Below are 18,703 nucleotides of genomic sequence, written 5' to 3'. Positions count from 1 at the left end.
TTTCTCACAAAACAACTGATTATATGTAAATACATTATCCTTTATTTTTCCAAAGAGAGAGGTTAATTTTGAATGCAATGTTATTTTGTTCATAAATAACACTCGGTTGGGTGATATTCGTTTTTATTATTCCGCGAGTAAACAATGTAAAATAGCCATAGACCAATGGAGCCTATTTTGGAATAATACATTTCAAACAATATTAAGGTATGATAATTTTTTAGTATCATCATGCCAGATGATATTCATTTGAGTGACACTCTGCCGGGGAATTTTCATTTGAATAACATCAGGTCTGGTGATATTCATTTCAATAATACCCGTGCCGAAAAGCGTTCCAATTATTTTGATCATTGGACAAAGTTAACAATACTGTACAATACAGAGTTTAATTAAAGTCGGCCCTTAAGTAAACAGAGAAAAGATAGTGAAACGCGACAGTACGATGGCGAAGCGCGACAGTATGATGGTAACACTATAATGGTGATGTGCGACAGTGCGATGGCGAAGCACGACAGTACGATGGCGAAGCGCGACAGTACGATGGTGACAGTACGATGGTGAAGCGCGACAGTGCGATGGCGAAGCGCGACAGTACGATGGTGACACTACGATGGTGAAGCGCGACAGTGCGATGGCAAAGCGCGACACTACGATGGTGAAGCGCGATAGTACGATGGCGAACCGCGAAGTACGATGGTGAAGCGCGACAGTACGATGGCGAAGCGCGACACGACGACGGACTGTCACCATAGTACTGTCGCGTTTCGCTATCGCACTGTCGTGTTGTCACCATCGTACTGTCGCGCTTCGCCATCGTACCGTCCTACCTTCGCGCTTCGCGTTCATAGGGAGCAAGCGCTGTGGCCCTAATGGAACACCGTATGTTCCAGTCTCAAACAACGCTTGAATAAGTTAGGTGGCGGTTAGCGTGGTGTTAACAAAATCAGAGTATAGAAATACAGATAAGTAAGAAAGTTGCTGCAAGATTTGCAAAAAGAAACTCCTCACCAAAACAAAGCAGTGTATGTAGTACTGATAGAACAGGAGGTGATATAACGATGCTGGTTTCTTGGTTGTATACCCTAGGCAAACAGACAGTCTGATGGGGTTTCTTGAATGTTGGCGAAAAAAACATTGCTTTTGTAATGTAAGCAGGATTTTTATGGTTGTATGCAGTGACCCATGTATTGACTGATCATGACCCATATGCGAAAATGACCTTGATAAATTATTCTAAGTTTCGGTATATGGAATTAAATGTACATATATTGTGTACACAAGATTGTTCCAAAATTCAGTATTGTGACATAGTTGTTCATCCGAAATGACTGAGTTTCAAACTAAGCTAAAATGATATCAAAACCATTATTTACCAATCATTGAGCTAATTGCAAATTAGTTATTTGCGCTGTGCAATTTATAAAACGCGCAAAAAATGGTTATTTGCGCGTAACATTTGCGAAGATAGTGAGAATGTTATTACGCAAACGGTAATTATTATAACACACCGAACAAAATATTGTGATATGCTTACATTTAAAATAATATTGGTAAGCCATCAGTATGTGCTTGAGAAATGCACATTCACATGTTTTAGACTTTATGGAAAATACGCTCATCAAAACTATTTCGTTCTGGCGCATTCTTGAAACTAGAAAGGAAAGGAATTTTGCACGAGACATCCGACAAAAATTGCTTTATTTTCTGCATTTTGATTTCTTTCCTGCTTCTTTTCTTCTTATGAAACTTAATTTTCTCGCTTGTGTTTTTAAATCTGATGCCATCATTATGGGCCAGGTCAGACATTAAGAATAAAAATTTGAAATTTTGCAAATCGAAAGGACAAAATCGTCATTTACAACATATGTTGAACTCACAAAAAGCCATCACAAATACTCCGCGCCGGCGCGGAGAATTATATAAAACGCGTTGCTGTGCGTGAATTTAGCAACGATGTTTTTACCTTTCAAATCAATTAAAAGGAGTGATAGTCGCGATAGATTTTGATTTTCAGTGATAGTAGAAAGGTGTTATATTAGCAAACAAATAAATTGAAAATAAACACCGAGCTTTCTTGCTGATTACCACAGTATTGCTTGTTTGAAGTATTTCGGTGTAGTTAACGGAGTCTTAGAGTAAAATCAGATTTACCATCGTAGGATTAACTTAAGCCTGTGCTAGGGGCATGAAGGTGTTGAACGTCGCATGAACAGACTCAATCAAACCGAGTCTGCTATATTATATTACTTGGTTGCGTTATGTTCTTCTTAAGTATTATCAATATATACCGGTTTTATTAGTCGTAAACCCTCCTTAACTGTAAAGACTGAAAACAAGAACTGTAGTAGGGAAGTTAAAGATCAAACAAAGTCTTTAAGCACAGTAAACACACAGACAACAAACAAGCAACAGCAACCACAAAAAAAGACCTCGTTGGAATGCAAACGTTCATATAACTTTTAATGAAACACCCTGGCGGTTTACGCGGAATTCTATTATACAGATGCAATAGACTGCATGATTCGGCTCAGACAAGATAACAACCAAAATGCATACTACATTTCTTTAAAGTACAGACTTGTACACATAGCACATTATAAATGAGGAATATCAGCATTGAGAATGACATTATTTCAAAATTTGTATTGTTACGAAATTTAATTAGTCTACTCAAAAATAGCAAAAAAAAAGGAAAATATTGCATTTTAGGTTGTTAACTTAATACGTAACACAAGATAATTGCTCACACAGATGAAAAAAATAACGTTAAAGAGTACAGTCATGTAGACCATTAACGTCACTTTAACGCTTGTCAGAAGTTTAATCAGGTAGTTTGTCACACTAAAACCTGGCATTAAAGGCTCATAATGCCTTTGCTTAAAACGTGGCTGTCACATTTTTCGTTATGAGCATAAAATACTTTCTTGCCGATAATTGTTTTTTTTTTTCTAATATTTGTTAAAGGTTTGAATATTAATGAATACTGTAGAAAGTTATATTGAATAAGTTGTTTTTATTACCCCCCTTCGCAGCCGTAAGCATTTCCTCACCATGCAGTTATGCATAACATCTATTTAGACATCTGCTTCCTCTCCTTTTAACATAAAATTTAAAGCCTTATGGACCATTAATGTATATACACAGAGAAGTGGTAAAGTCGTCATCCATTATCATGATTATTCTTAAATTTTGAATCGTAGTCGCTATTCTTTAAACAGTTTAGTTTAAGTCTAGGACTGACTTATAAAATTATGAAAATGTATATACTCCGTCAAAGAATTGGTCGGAGAAGTAAAATTACTAAATACCTTTATGCTCGTTTAAATTAAAAGACTAATCAGAGATATTTCGTACTTTTCTTGTACATGGCCAGATAATGTACTGATACAAAATATATTTAACAATTGCATAAAAGCATCCAAAACGAAATGAAATTTCTGTGTCGCATTACCCTGTAATGTTGATCTTTACCTAAAAACACGTTTATATCTCACTGCTTGTCAGTATACATTTCATAAACTGACACATTACTTATGACTTTCTCGCGAGTATCTCGTGCGCCGAACCGCGGCACTTCACCTTCTTTGCTATATTTGCCAATATATATATGGGTGTAGAACATTATTAATTTATAGACATGCAAAAGAAGATTTTGGATTACAAAGATATCTTGATGTTTTGTCGCATAAATATAGATATGTTGTATCAACATCAAGGTTATCATCATATGTATGCATTAGCTATTGAACCTGGATATCGTACTGGAATTGTTAGAGAAGAGCGCTTTTGTACATTATGCCACAGTAGAGATATTGAGGACGAGTATCATTTTGTATTAATATGTCCCGTATACAATAACCTTCGGCATATTTATATCAAACCTTATTAGTATCGTAGACCAAGTGTTCAAAAATGTGTTGAACTCCTTAAATGTGATAAGAATAAAATAATGCAAAACTTAGCAAAGTTTATTTACTATCCATCATCCTCAAGATCAAGTTTATTGTAATACTTGACATCATACATTCTCCATGTATTAATGAACACTCGGAAACATTTTGAAGAACACATGTCTTATAAACATTATGTCATTTGTTCACCCTCCATCTATTTACTTATTGTTAAAACTGTCCGCATTTGTTGACAAATATTTATATGTATATATGCATCACAAAAAAAACTATAATCTACGTGAATAAAAATGTCTGTCTGTCTGTCTATCAAAAGTTCTTTAAAGTAGGAAAACTATAACAGATATCTTGATACATTGTATATCGATATGGCGGCATTATGCTATACGCATGCTTCATGTTGTCTATATAACTTATGCCAAGAATCAGTCAGGTATCCGAGCGCATTTCTATCAATATTTTTCACTTCTTCTGGTTAATGTATAACATATTTTTCTTCGAATCAATGGGTTTTTATTGTATCATTTGCAGACACCAAGCATCTTTGTCATACTGCTTGATGATTATTTTACTGTTTTCAAGTCATTGGGAGTTAGTTTTCATTACAGGTGCCCAAGTGCTTTCCAATAAAATAAATTACAGGTGCCATCCATACTGATCTTTAATCAATTTACCTCAACTCAATTGTTTTCGAAATAATGGATTCTCAATATGAATAACGAAAAATCTCAATATGGCTCAGCTTGTACACATTGGCCCAGTTGTTCAAAACTTTCGTTAAATATTTAACGATGATGTTTTCGTTAAATAGCTGAAGGCTCGTTAATTATTTTGTTAAATTTTGCTGTTAAACTGTTCGGTTGTTCAGAATTTTTAACAATAAAAATTTTGTTAAATTAGCGCAGCTTCGTTAAATATTTCGTTAAATTTTTTCGTTAAAAAAATCTGTTGTTGGTGAAATGTTAGTACAATAATTCTGTTAAACTATGCACTTTAACGATAAATTTAACGCAAATTTTAATTCACCTCAGCAGGTACTTTAAAATGTTCGTTAAGACTTAACGAAGAAATTCAAGATGGCTACCATGTCAAGATATTTCCCAGTTATTTTCAAAACTTGTGTATTTCACAACATTTCTTTGAAACACAGGCCTGAAACTTGTTTTGAGAGATTTTATCAACAGTTCTGATGATTTCATGTCATTTCATTTAGTTTTGACTTAGGACTGACAACATCAAATTCATCAAGCATGCTATGTATAGCTAGTACAGTATAGTAGGCCTGTGTAAAATAAAACTGATATAAGATAAGAGAAATTTTACTACGAGTATAGCATTTATAAAACAATATTCAATAAATAAATATTTCATCGTTATACTTCCTGACCTCGCTGAATATGGTAGAAATGCCAAATATAGTTTATTGGAAAAGCCAGTAATGCAGAATAAGAGAAAAGCAGGAGATACCCCTTCTCATTAGTTCAGAAATACATGTTGATTTCCACTTCATTTGCATTTATTTGCAATCCTAAACACAACCTCAAAAAATAACAACAAATTTTGAAGTTGCTTACAACAATGAGAATATGACAAAGGAAAATCGATAGGTAATACACAATCAACTGTCCTAATTATTTTTATAGAAATCTCTACTAAAATTCAAGTGCATACTTTTCTTTATTTACTAAATTATTTGGATTTTTTCTGCTTACAACATATAAAAATAAAAAAAGTGAATGAGGCCCTGACAAGAGTAACGAAAAAAACTTTGATCCTGTGCAATTTCCCACCATCTAAAATGTTCTTTACTCTGTATAAAACTAACCCAGGTGTGTACTATGTACCTTTATTTCTCTTGCATAAACTGTTAATACTAATGAAAAACATATATCTAAGTAAGAAACATGCTTGATTCATGTGCTGTATTTATAAAAGGGAGGTAATAAAAATTGTTACTTATTGCAATTAGATACCAACATTTAGAAGTATTAAAATATTTAAAGTGCCAATAAGTTTGGTAAAGTATATATTTTGAACATGTACCTAGAGTATTTATTTAAATTTGTATTAAAAACTCTTTGAATTGCCAAAATAGATACAGTATATTAAAAAAATTGGACAGGTACACTGTAAGATTGACATTCATGATATCATGCAAAATAAATGATTTTATAATTATTATCTAAGTAGCATGGTTATGATAAACTATAACATGAGTGTGACCAAAAGCTTATAAAATCATCTGAAACAACCCCTCAAGTTAAATGTTGAGTGTCAAGCAAGGGAGTTACCAGTACTTTTCCAACACAACGGTATAACACAACAGAGACATACAAAACCATGGTGTTCCATTAGGGCCAGCACCTACTCCGAATGAGCATGAAGCCAGAAGGTACGACGGAAAGATAGCGAAGCGTGACAGTACAATTGCAAAGCGCAACTGTACAATTGTGATAACATGACAGTAGGAAGGCGAAGCGCAACAGTGTGATGACAAAGTGCAACAGTACGATGGTGACAGCCCGTCATATTGTACGTTGTGCTTTGCCATCGTACTATCATGATCAGTGTCATGCTTTGCCATCGCACTGTCGCGTTTCACCATTGTAGTATCACCATTGTACTGTCGCACTTCACCATCGTACTGTCATACATAGCCATTGTATTGCCGTGCTTCACCATCGTAATACTGCACTTTGCCATAATGATTGTACTGTACTTATCAATCGTACTGTTACGCTTCACCATCATACTGTCATACTTCGCCATTGTACAATTTTGTCTTTGCACTCACAGGGAGCAGGCGCTTGCCCTAACGGAACACCTTACATATTCCATTGAGCCATTGGGGCAGTATATCTCCTGTGACTGTTTATTTAATATTCTTTATTTTGATGCCTATTTGGAAGTATTAAGTGGCTGTTTAAAGCAGGTGACTGCTTCAGACAAGTTGAAATAAGAATATGAAGTCAGTTTGGGAAGTTAGCTGATTGGCTGCTTAAAAGAAAAGTGGCTGCTTAAAAGGTGGCCATTTAGGCCAGTTCAACTGTAGTCACTTTCAAAATAAATGTTTAGTATCTGTACCTACTTAGTGGTAAGTGTTAGGAAGGGAGTTAGAGGTTATAACACACTAAATAGATTTTGTTCTTTATTCTATATAAAATTGACCTATTTCCAATGTCCACATCACACATCAGGACCCATTTTAAATGTCTGTAAACTACATTTTCTTGAAGAATATTGTCAGTACTAAATCAAAATCAAAAGAAAAGTGGGGGTCATGTTTGATGCAAGAAAAATATTTTCAGTCAAACACACAAACTGCAAAATCAGCTAAAATATGAGACCCCAAATTGGTGGTGTATGATCTAAGTTTCCATGAAAAATTTTGTCATGTTGTTTGATATTTCATTATGAAAATGCTACCTACATGTCCAGCATAGATCTGTCATGTGATTTTAGCAAAAAAAAATGCAAAGAAAATAAGGAAAAATGGTTCTGCAGAGCAAAAAAACTGAGGACTATATGAATCTGCTATTATGCGACTACCATTTTTTCCCCCGCAATTTTTCTATTTAGTGTCTGTCACATAATGCCTAGAGGTAGGCTAGCCACTAGACTGATAGTAAAGAATTTGTCACAAAATTTCAGATTTTTGTGATTTTCTTTTGTTTTCCATAATAGTGATATAATTAGTGCCAGTCTATTTTACAGAATCTGATATTGTCTCAGAGAAGTGCTGGTAATGTTGCACCTAGGATAATACTGACTGGCTATATTCAAAACTTTAAAAACAATAATTAAATGAAAAATATCATAGTCAGGAGCTAGTCAATGTTAGATGTTGCAGGAAATTTTAAGAGAGGACCATGGATATGCATGACCTTAAGATGTTAATAATATGGTTACTTTATTCATTTAGAATATTTATTAACTCAAATGCTGCCTCCAGAAATACTGCATAAGCATAACCATGATAACTATGGTTATTATTACATTTTAACCACCAACTCCCCACATCTGCAAATCAAAGCTTGTGTTTTTTAAATTTAAGTCATGATTTGAAATTAAAATTGCTGTTATATGTCTCCTTAAAGATACATATATAAAATAGTACTTTTTAATGACTGCCATGTGAATTAAATTATGGTATCACACCCAATACCTGATAATCATTCTAACAAATGGTTACTTTTTTTTCAGTCTAAATGTCAGTACTTCCTTTGACATTTCTTTGCGGATGTAACCTAATGTAGTTTTAACTTTTACATAAAATTGGAAGAATAACAAAAGTGCTTGGATAATAACCTTGATATAACTAGCAGAATTATACCTGAATGTGGATGTATTGCAAATAACTAGGAAATATTGGGATATGAAGTGGATAAACTTCGGAGAATAACAAAAGAGAAAGTAGCGAAAACGTGTGACAAAATATGAAAGATTACTGGCACTTTACATGGTGTTGACTTGTTGTTTTGTATTTTGAACTAGAACAACAATCAACTAAATTTGCTGACGTCAGTAAAGTCTACAAAAACAAGTGTCAGTGACATTACTAGTTAAAAGAAAGAGGGACTGCTTACAAATTATATGCAAGAAAAAACAGGAATATGGACAACATGAAAAGCTACACAAAAGGTATATAACACAATTTTTGGTATTGAAGCATTTTTTCAATGTTATAAGAGGAAATGTAAAAAGTGGTGTATTATGGGATATAATGTCCTTGTTAAATTTTTAATGATTCGTTAAAATTTTTAACGTTCCGTCAGATGATTTAACGCTTCGTTAGCTAACAAAAAATTTAACAGCACTTTCAACAACTGAAAATTTAACATTTCGTTAGCTAACGTAATAATCAAAATTTAACGACCGTTAACTTAACGATTCGTTAAATTTAACGAAAGTTTTGAACAACTGGGCCATCGTGGCAATAGTGCGATGTGAATGGTTTATTTTGCTTGAACCAATGTCAGTTACAGGTATTTGATAACTGCCAAAAGGTCTACACAACGTCTCGTTTCATTTATAAATTTTGTGTGAACTGTCACGTTTTTTTTTCTGCCAAGATGGTGATTGCTATCATCATCATGAGATTCTTATCTATATTCTCACAAATATGGTTGCTTAGATACATGTTCAAATATATTACAGTAATAATAACGATGTCAACAGCTTTTAAACTTAATAGGACATTTGTCGAATTCTTGTCCGCTCATTAAACAAAATAATTGGGTGTTGAACGATAACAGATCTCTCTTGAACATCTCCCTCTGTCCTCTCCTAGAGTCATGTCGAGACTTTTCTATTTCTAACGTTTCACAATATTTAATGAACTTCTGTCCCGAAAATCATATTTGACTGCAAAACAGACTTGATCAGCGTCGTTATAGTTATGCTATATACGCTTTGGAATGAAAAATGCATTTCTTTAGATTTTTGAAAAATGCTCTTTGTTGACTGTAAAAAATATGTATCTGCACGTTGCATTATGTCCATAAAATGTGCCTTCAGTTAAAAGATAGAATTGGATAAATAGAAAATACCGAAATTTCATCTTAAAAAAGGCGATCGGTAACACCGATGGATACTCCCCGAAATTGCTGTCGCATTAGGGGCTTTTCAGTTATGATGGTTGTGTTAAGGAGAAATATGGTCAGCAAGATTTGTCATTCTTTTACACTGCACTCCCTTAGACTGATCTCTAAGAATAAATGAAATATGAAGTCAATACTTTACCTACTATTTGAGTTATGCCTCGGACAAGGTTTTCAAAAAAAGGGAGATAATTAAAACATTTGACCACCTAAAGTTATTGTTCCTTGTCAAAGCACTTCCTCTCAATGAGCTCTATCATTGTATAAAGTTACAACTTGGTATCTTCAATACATAGAAGTTATCCCCCGGAAAAGAAACTCTAAAAGATGGAGATAATTAAGAAAACGGACCACCATTGTCCAAGAGTTATAGTTCCTTGTCACTGCGCTTCCTCTCACCGAACGCTATAAATAGTAAAGTATGAAGTCAATACCTTACATAGTATTCAAGTTATGCCCAGTACAAGGGAGATAATTTAACAATGGGACCACAAAGAATTAAGGTTTCTTGTCACTGCACCTTTCACTGACCTCTATCAATGTGTAAAGTATGAAGTGAATACCTTACATAGTATTCAAGTTATACCACAGATAAGGTTTTCAAAAAGGGGAGAAAATTAAAGAATGGGACTATCTAGAGTTATGGTTCCTTGTCACTGCACTCCCTCTCACTGACCTCTATCAATATTTATAAAGTCAATACTAGTACCCTTGATAGTATTCGAGTTATGCCTCGGATAAGGTTTTTTAAAAAAGGTAGATAATTCATTCGAAAATGGGACCACTTAGAGTTATAGTTCATTGTTACTGCGCCCCCCCCCCCCCCCCCCCCCCCCCACTGACCTCTATCAAATTGTAAGGTATCAAGTGAACAGTGTACATAGTATTCGAGTTATGCCCCAGACGATGTTTAAAAAAGGAAGTTAATTCAAAACTGGGACCACCTAGAGTTATGGTTCATTGTCACGTTGATATGCACCTTACGATTACAATACGCTGGTATTATGTACCACTGATATATTTTTTATTAATTGAAAATAGCAATTTATGACTGACCTAATTAGAAACAGCCAATGAGGGTTTTCAGTACTTGTCTTCCTTTTTTCATATGACTCAAAAGCTACTATCTAATATTACGCAAGAAAAGTAAAATTGCCATTCATATTGATACAATTTCTTCCTTTACATCAATTACTTAAAGGAAGAATCTTACACTAGCAAATTAAGCGAAGAATTTGTCTCTACGATCTGCTCTCACACGCATTTAAATTAATACGTAATGTTCTCTTAAGGTTGACTCCATTTAGTCTGTAAAATGGTCTTTGATTACCTCAGTCTGGACTTCCGTAACAATTTGACACTTAATTGTCATTACTGGTCAATATTGTTCAAAGCAATGTATAACGCATCTTATATATTTTGATTTCAAGATCAGAAAACAAGGGTATTTACCCCAACAGTGAAAGCCACGTTCCAAAAACGCAGCCTCGCCAAACCGCATCCCAGTACGTGCACGTGCATACGAAAAGCACACGCACTCGCACACCACGCAAACAAGCGAGGACAAAACAAACAAATTAAGGAACACAGTTGGCACAATTTTGGAACGATCAGTGGGGAAAACACCACAGGGGAGCTTAAACCGATTAATGGTGCGCCTGATCTCACATTTACCCCACCATGTCCCAAAGTCACGGGACAGTGTAAATATATGTTATCCCTACCAGGTGAATCCCGATCTGTAAATGATTATAACAGAGATATTAAACAAGACTTCTGAATTTAACCTGCTACTGGTAGAATAGGAGGAGCTATCTCTAGGCCTTCCACAAGAACATTTTTCGAGACAGATCCAACAAAGTACCGATCTAAGTACAGAGGCTTGTATATATCGAGAATAGTGCGACGTTATCATACTGAAGTTGTAATCTGCAAGATATTGTAGTTGGTTTATTTTTCCATTTCATTTCTTTTCTTTTTTCTTTTTTTTGCACACTTTGCTTTCCTCAGAAGTCATACTCGTCATTCTCTATCTCTGAAAGTGAAACATCTTGATATACCGGGTCATCTGTTTGAATTTTGCTTTTCATATCCCGGAGCCAGTTCAAACAGAGCATGTATGTGTTTAGATATATAATAGGATACTATATTGCAAAGTAGTGCGTGTTTCTCGAATAAGCTTTTAATATTTCAACGCAGGGCGTACATTTGATGACAGATATTAGACTAGAATGACAGTATTTTGGATCAAAAGAATAATGTGGGTTTGATCTTTAACTTTTTAGGAATCTGGTAGCTTTACTTGGGAGACAATTTTGTATGTTGAATTTTTTAACGCAGTCAATGTAGCAAGTTGAAGTACAAAAAATCATTAATTATATAGAAGAACTGCAACATGGTAACTATGAACGAAATCCATGGCACTTTATAAAAGCAGTAATGACCTCAAAAAACCTACGAGTTGCTACGTAACATCCACACGACCAGAGACCGACAGATGCATATGTTTCAAACAGTTCTATTTCCCTTCATCTGTAATATGTTCGGATAAAATATAGTAAAATTCTCAAGGTAAATACGATATAGCCTATTTCGGCATTGACCTTCGATCGTTCATGCCGTTCTATGTATTGGAATAGCCTATGTCGCCTTCTCTATCTTTGTTTGCAATGCAAGTATTTCCAAAGTTTTGAAAAATTTGGGACCTACCGTTTCAAATAAATTCGAGACAAGTAGGGTAGTCACGTGATAAATCATGGCGGTGAAATTTGTTTATAGTTTATACATAATCTATTTTAGGTCAATTGTGAACCAAGTTCTACAACTTATATTAATCACTCCCGACACCTCATTCCTGATGGAATCCATCGCCACGAGGGTATTAGAGAAGAGAAGCCAGTTTCCCTTCTAATGCTGAGCGTCAAGCAAGGGAGCTACTGGTACCATTTTTCACGTCTTTGGTATGACGCGGCCGGGGATCGAACCCACGACCTCCTGCATTTGATGTGGACGCTCTACCACTAGACTATCGAATTATCTGGAACTATCAAGATCAGCTAAGAACAATGTTCTATTTTGTTCTAATCACGCCAGTTTTACAATATCATGCTCCGGGCCTTCAAAGAAATAACACCATAGATAAAAATAACAACAACACGGAACTTATTTTTGAGAAAACAAGATCTCTTTTGTTGCAATTTTAGACAAGCAACGGATGTGTGATTGGTTAAATATCAATTAAACTAGATTAAGTGAGGTAGATATAATTAAATGAAAAATAATAGCATTAAATGATCAAATGTTTAACAATTTTACAAAATTATATTCAAAACTTTACAAACATAGATTCAATAAAGTATTACTGATACTTTCCTTAGTCTACTGCTTAGCAAAATTTCGAAACATTCGTTAAAATAATCAGAAAAGGGTGTTTTTATCTAATTTCGATCTTTTTATAGCAACAAGAGGGTCATGATGACGCTGAATCGCTCACCTGAGTAATATAAGCCACATGTTTAAAATGGCAAACTGATGCTAAAATATTAGAAAGTAGGTCAGTAGGTCACATTCATGGTCAGTGAAAATCAGTTTTAAGATCGGTGTGCAAAACTGTACATGTCATCCAAACTTCAATGCTGTGAAGATTGGTGTGCAAAACTGTATTTGTCATCCAAATTTCAAGGCTTTATCTTAAAAAAAAAGTAGGTCAGTAGGTCAAGGTCAAAGTCAAGTGACCCCTAATTACTTGGGGTCATCAGGTAATTATAATAAAACAGTCTAGGAAATATGATCAGAAAATTTTTAAAGTATTTTTTCCTATATAACTCATATAACATGTGACCCCTTGGACAAGGCCTCTTATCTCCCCAGGGGCATAATTTGAACACTCTTGTTAGAAAACCACTAGGCAATGCTACATACCAAGTATCAAAGGCCTAGGCCTTGAACGTTCAGTCAAGATTTTTTTTTTAAATTCCTATATAAGTCAATGTAAAACCTGGGACCCCCGGGTGGGGCCATTTTCCACCCCAGGGTAATAATTTGAACAATCACGGTAGAGGACAATAAGGCAATGCTACATACCAAATATCAAAGGTCTAGGTCTTGTGGTTTCAAACAAGAAGATTTTTAAAGTTTTTTTTCCTATATAAGTCTATGTAAAATTGGGACCACGGGGCGGGGCCTCTTTTTACCCCTGGGTAATAATTTGAACAATCTTGGTAGAGGGCCACCAGACAATACTACATACCAAATATCAAAAGCCTAGGTCTTGTGGTTTACGACAAGAAGATTTTTAAAGCTTTTTTCTATACAAATCCGTGTAAAACTTGGGACCCCCGGGGCGGGGCCTCTTTTCATCCCCGTTGACATAATTTGAACACTTGGTAGAGGACCACTAGATAATGTCACACACCAAATATCAAAGCCCTAGGCCCTGCGATTTTTGACAAGATTTTCGAAGTTTTTCCCTATATAAGTCAATGTAAACCATGTGCCCCCAGGGCAGGGCCATATTTGACCCTAGGGGATAATTTGAACAGTTTTGGTAGATGACCACTAGATGATGCTACAAACCAAATATCATAGCCCTAGGATCTGTGGTTTTGGACAAGAAGATTTTCAAAGTTTTCCTATATACGTCTATGTAAACCATGTGACCCCCCAGGGCAGGGCCATTTTTGACCTTAGGAGGATAATTTGAACAATCTTAGTAAAGGACTACTAGATGATGCTACATGCCAAATATTAAAGCCCTATGACCTGTGGTTTTGACCAAGAAGATTTTCAAAGTTTAGAGTTCTGTATGGAATTCAATTTTTTGAACAACTTATAATAAAGAAGACCATCCAAGGAACATACCTGTGAAGTTTCATCAAAATGGCCTGGTGGTTTAAGAGGAGATGTTGTTTAAAGGGAAGTGTGGACGGACGGACGGACGCCGGACGGTGAGCGATCATAAAAGCTCACCCTGAGCCTTTGGATCAGGTGAGCTAATAAAAATCAAGAATCCCATGCCAATGAAACGTCGCAGAGTGAACGTATAAAAATTGTTTAGACAGTAATTCAATAATTACAACCCATCTGTAAAGTGGAAATGAATTGAAAGTTTTACAAAGATTTTTTTTTTTTGGGAAATGATCTGAAATGATTATATTATCCAGTTGCATCCATATAACAGCACGGCAAGGTCTGTGAAACATTATAGTAGATACTCCAGTTTCTAGATTCTACAGTGTTCGAATCACATATATATATATACAAGATGAAATGATAAGTTTCATTAAATTTGAAAATTCTATATCAAATTATTTATATATGTTTATAATTAATTTAGATATTTACTGAAATGACGGCCCACAAATAGTTGGTGAACAATCGTCGACGTTGCAGTCTCCGTGTACAACGAAAATATTTTTTTCTGTCCTTGTAATCTAGAGAACTTCATAACCTGTCATGTTTTCAAACGGAATTTTAAAGAATATACAATATAAAAAAATTGCTTAAATTCCATCAAAACATCTATCATGTTATTTTTTTTCTTTTAATATCTCTCTGTTAATATGTATATGCTAGTGATTAACCATAGTATTATTCGTCTCTAAATTACCTGACTATTTTGGTTATGTATAGGTTACAGGCCCATCTTTATTGTCAAGTGCGTAACGCTGTGCAATAAAAAGAACTGTAACCTATGTGTTAATATACCACTTTCAGCTATAGATTATCCAGATTAGACTTTTTCTCATGCTTTTTATCTTTTATTTTGTTCCCTTATAGGTTAGAAAGCAAAAACAAATATTATGCTATATTAAAAAGATACTCATTACATCATTTGTATGTATTTGGTTCTTTGTCTTAAGTACGTTCCTTGCTTTAGTTGGAGCATATAAATTGCATATGGGTCTATTGAAGTTAATTTTAAACCAATTAAAGGTATCCACACAATTAAAATTGAACTTAAATATACGTTTTAGAAATGCCTTCCCTCAGCATAAAACATAGACAAAGTATCTTTTAACCAGCTTTGCAAAATACTTTTATTTGGTTTGGCCAAGAATGAGGGCAGTATAATTATGTATGAAAAGATGGCATATTAGATGGCATATTACGTCATTGTGCTTGCTTTTAGTTTTGTCGGTTTATAGTGTAATGGTAGTGAAAAATATACCAAAATATTTCGAATGCCATTTTTGTTAATAAATCTGCTACGAAAGTTATAGCTTTTTGTAAAACCAAGTTTAAAAAATATCTGTATTGTTATATTTCAAAGAATTTGTTCAGTAATGTGGAACATACGAGTAAACTTTGGTTTAGTTAACCTATCACAATCTAAACATATACCTATATACCCAAGACTATATTTTGCAAGGCGTTTGGTAATATTTTGTGAGCCGGCGCTACCGTCTATTATCTTAGTGGCAGAACAGCAATATCTGTCAAAAACCTACCTTACTTAGGTAGAATGGTCAAGGAGGAACAAAAATAATCCAAAATAAAAATTTACCTTACGGGCGGTAACAAATCACTGAACATGAACCGTAAATCGTCATAACAATATCAACAAAACATACAATATTACAACAAAGTTACTCCAAATATAAAAACATAGTGCGTCATTTGTGTAAAGTTATACACAACAATGTGCTTTAAACTGTAGAAAATATTTTACAAATTTGTAACGAAAAAATAAACGAAACAATATCAAATTTCTAAACTTGAACTCTTTCAAATACAGCTTTCTTCCTGAAATAGTTTTTCAACTTTGACCTGAAATCAGCATCATCATAACTTACCATATGACAGATAATTATATTGTGTATAAAGGCATTAGTATCATTATTATAACAATTGTCTTATACATTTGAAATGCATTGATATACATTTATAATCATTGCACGTTCCAAGATTTCTCTACAACTGTCATGTTTTGCGGCAATAACTTTCATACAGGCCGTTCTGGTCTGTTCTTTATATACTCGGCGAGGTGTTTATCTGTCATTATTCTTTGTCTGTGTTCTTGCAGTTCGAGGTGATCGTCAAAAATGTCAGGATGTATTGAAAGCGGGAAGGTGAAGGTCTCGAAAACACTGAGGTCCGCCAAAGTAAGCTGAAATATAATGCTAACACTAAATTATCTGTCAAAATATGTTACTTAATTTTGGAATAACTTTTAACTCCATCGTAACGGTACCTTTATACACTAAAAATTATTCTTCTGTACAGTCAGTACTGGACTGAATTTTAAATGTACGTTTTGTGCTGTAGTCTTCTCGTCTAGAGCACGTTATCAACTTAGCGTGGGTAGTCGGCGAAAGTCTCCCACATGGAATAGATGGGACGCATCATGACCCGCCAACCACTTCGAAACTGACTGCTTAATATATGTTACATGTACATTTGACAAAACGTGTAAAATACGTACATGATCACCAACAAAGTAGCCGCTTCTATTATTATTTTCTTCGTTCTCCCTGAGAATAGTCTCCAAGATACCAAAAAACTTTGGATAGATTTCTGATCTTAAATTTGATGCTATTTCATCCTGAAAAAATACGGAATAAGAATAAAAGGTACAACTGAATATAAATTAAGTTATGCACTGATAACAATTAATAATATTTCCTTTGGATTGAATTTCATATTCTGTAGGTCTATGTTTTATCATGCATTTTGTCCCTTTTTTATCGGCACTTTGTTCTTTACGATGAGAACACCTATTACTTTACACTTATTTGCCCTGGAATCTGAAAATATTCTCACAATTGCCATTAACCCATAGAACTAGAAATGTGTCCATGGGACACAGATGCCCCCACAACATGACAAAGGACACAGATCAAATAACTAAGTCAGGGGCCATAATTCCTACACGACTGAATGAATCCGGACGCGAAACCCCAGGTGCATAACTTCACATGCTGACCAACATTCCTGTAAAGTTTTGTGACTCTACGTCAAATACTTTTGGAGCTACGCGCGACACAAAACTAAAATGACTAATTTTTACAAAGTCAGGGGCCATAACTCCTACACGACTGAATGAATCCGGACGCGAAACCAAGGTGCACAACTACACATGCTGACAAACATTCCTGTAAAGTTTTGTGACTCTACGTCAAATACTTTTGGAGCTAGGCGCGACACAACATTCTCGGAAGGTCGGACGGGCGGACGGGCGGATGGACTGAAGGACGGACGGACGGACGGACAAGGGCAAATCTATATCAACTCCCCCCCCCACAAAGTGGGGACATAAAAATATACTTTTTGGCACGTCTTTTATCCTCTAACGCAATTAAATGACTATGTACGTTCTGAACTATTCCAGTACTTCAATGAAAACAACTTTATCATCAAGAGTTTTGTAATGAACCATCAAGATTTGAAATCATATATTAGATTGTTTAATGTGTGCAGATACTAATGATAATCCTGAGCGATAAATTACTGAAAACATGCCTTGTATATTCAAGGAGAACTATAGTCAGGTTTTATTTTAATTTGGGTTTAGAGTACATCGAATAAATATGACAACTTCTTTTATCTGGTGGAGGAAAACCCAATATTCCACCTTGGGCATTTTTTCAGGAAAGGGCGGGGACCTGGGTAGAACCATATATCTTAACCGTAATCAGAATATCACACATTTTAGTTTATCCTTTTCTTTTCTTCTTTTTTTCAGTTCCCTTACCTTTGCTATGGGAATGGGAAATAAGTTCAAAACATGAATTTACTAGTGCTTCACCCTTTATTCTCTGGGATACATTTTGGTTGTGTTAAAACCAATTACCTTCTTTACTGTGTCTTTCTCATAGATCCATTTTGCTACCTCCGCCCTCAAGTCGTCCATAGTATCAACAACCTGTTCTACTTGAGCTTGTTCCCAGTTAGTTTTGCCACATAAACCTGTCAAGGCAAATAAAAGTTTATATATTGCATTCTGTTCCAGTAAACCTCATAAAGATCAAACGAATTAAGTAGAATCTTTCGAACAAATGAGATCAACAAAGGAAACATAGCTACATACTTCACGTTTTGACAAGGTATTGGAAAGACATAACATATACCAGTTCACAAGGAACATCGGTATCATAATGAAACCAGTTTAAAATTAGGGTAATTCCACGAACATCAGAAGCAACAGACTTAACATGGACGGCAGTACGCACACAAGCATTACATTTCAAT

The 18,703-nt window shown here is 34.8% G+C and overlaps 1 protein-coding gene across 2 annotated transcripts in view; it reads right to left on the bottom strand.

The window, feature by feature from the left end:
* Window positions 1–12,676: 12,676 nt before the first annotated feature.
* Window positions 12,677–18,703, bottom strand: part of LOC123529620 (probable glutathione S-transferase 9) — a 33,376-nt gene continuing 27,349 nt past the window's right edge. For both annotated transcript variants that reach the window (XM_045310017.2, XM_045310016.2), the window contains exons 3-5: window positions 18,306–18,421; window positions 16,938–17,057; window positions 12,677–16,622 (exon numbers count right to left, since the gene is read on the bottom strand). In XM_045310017.2, the coding sequence (XP_045165952.2) occupies window positions 16,458–16,622; window positions 16,938–17,057; window positions 18,306–18,421 (401 nt within the window). In that variant the 3' untranslated portion in view covers window positions 12,677–16,457. The remainder of the gene's footprint in view (window positions 16,623–16,937; window positions 17,058–18,305; window positions 18,422–18,703) is intronic.

The sequence above is a fragment of the Mercenaria mercenaria genome, chromosome 13, assembly GCF_021730395.1.
Source record: "Mercenaria mercenaria strain notata chromosome 13, MADL_Memer_1, whole genome shotgun sequence".
Lineage (NCBI taxonomy): Eukaryota > Metazoa > Mollusca > Bivalvia > Venerida > Veneridae > Mercenaria > Mercenaria mercenaria.
This window is presented reverse-complemented; position numbering and strand designations above follow the sequence as displayed.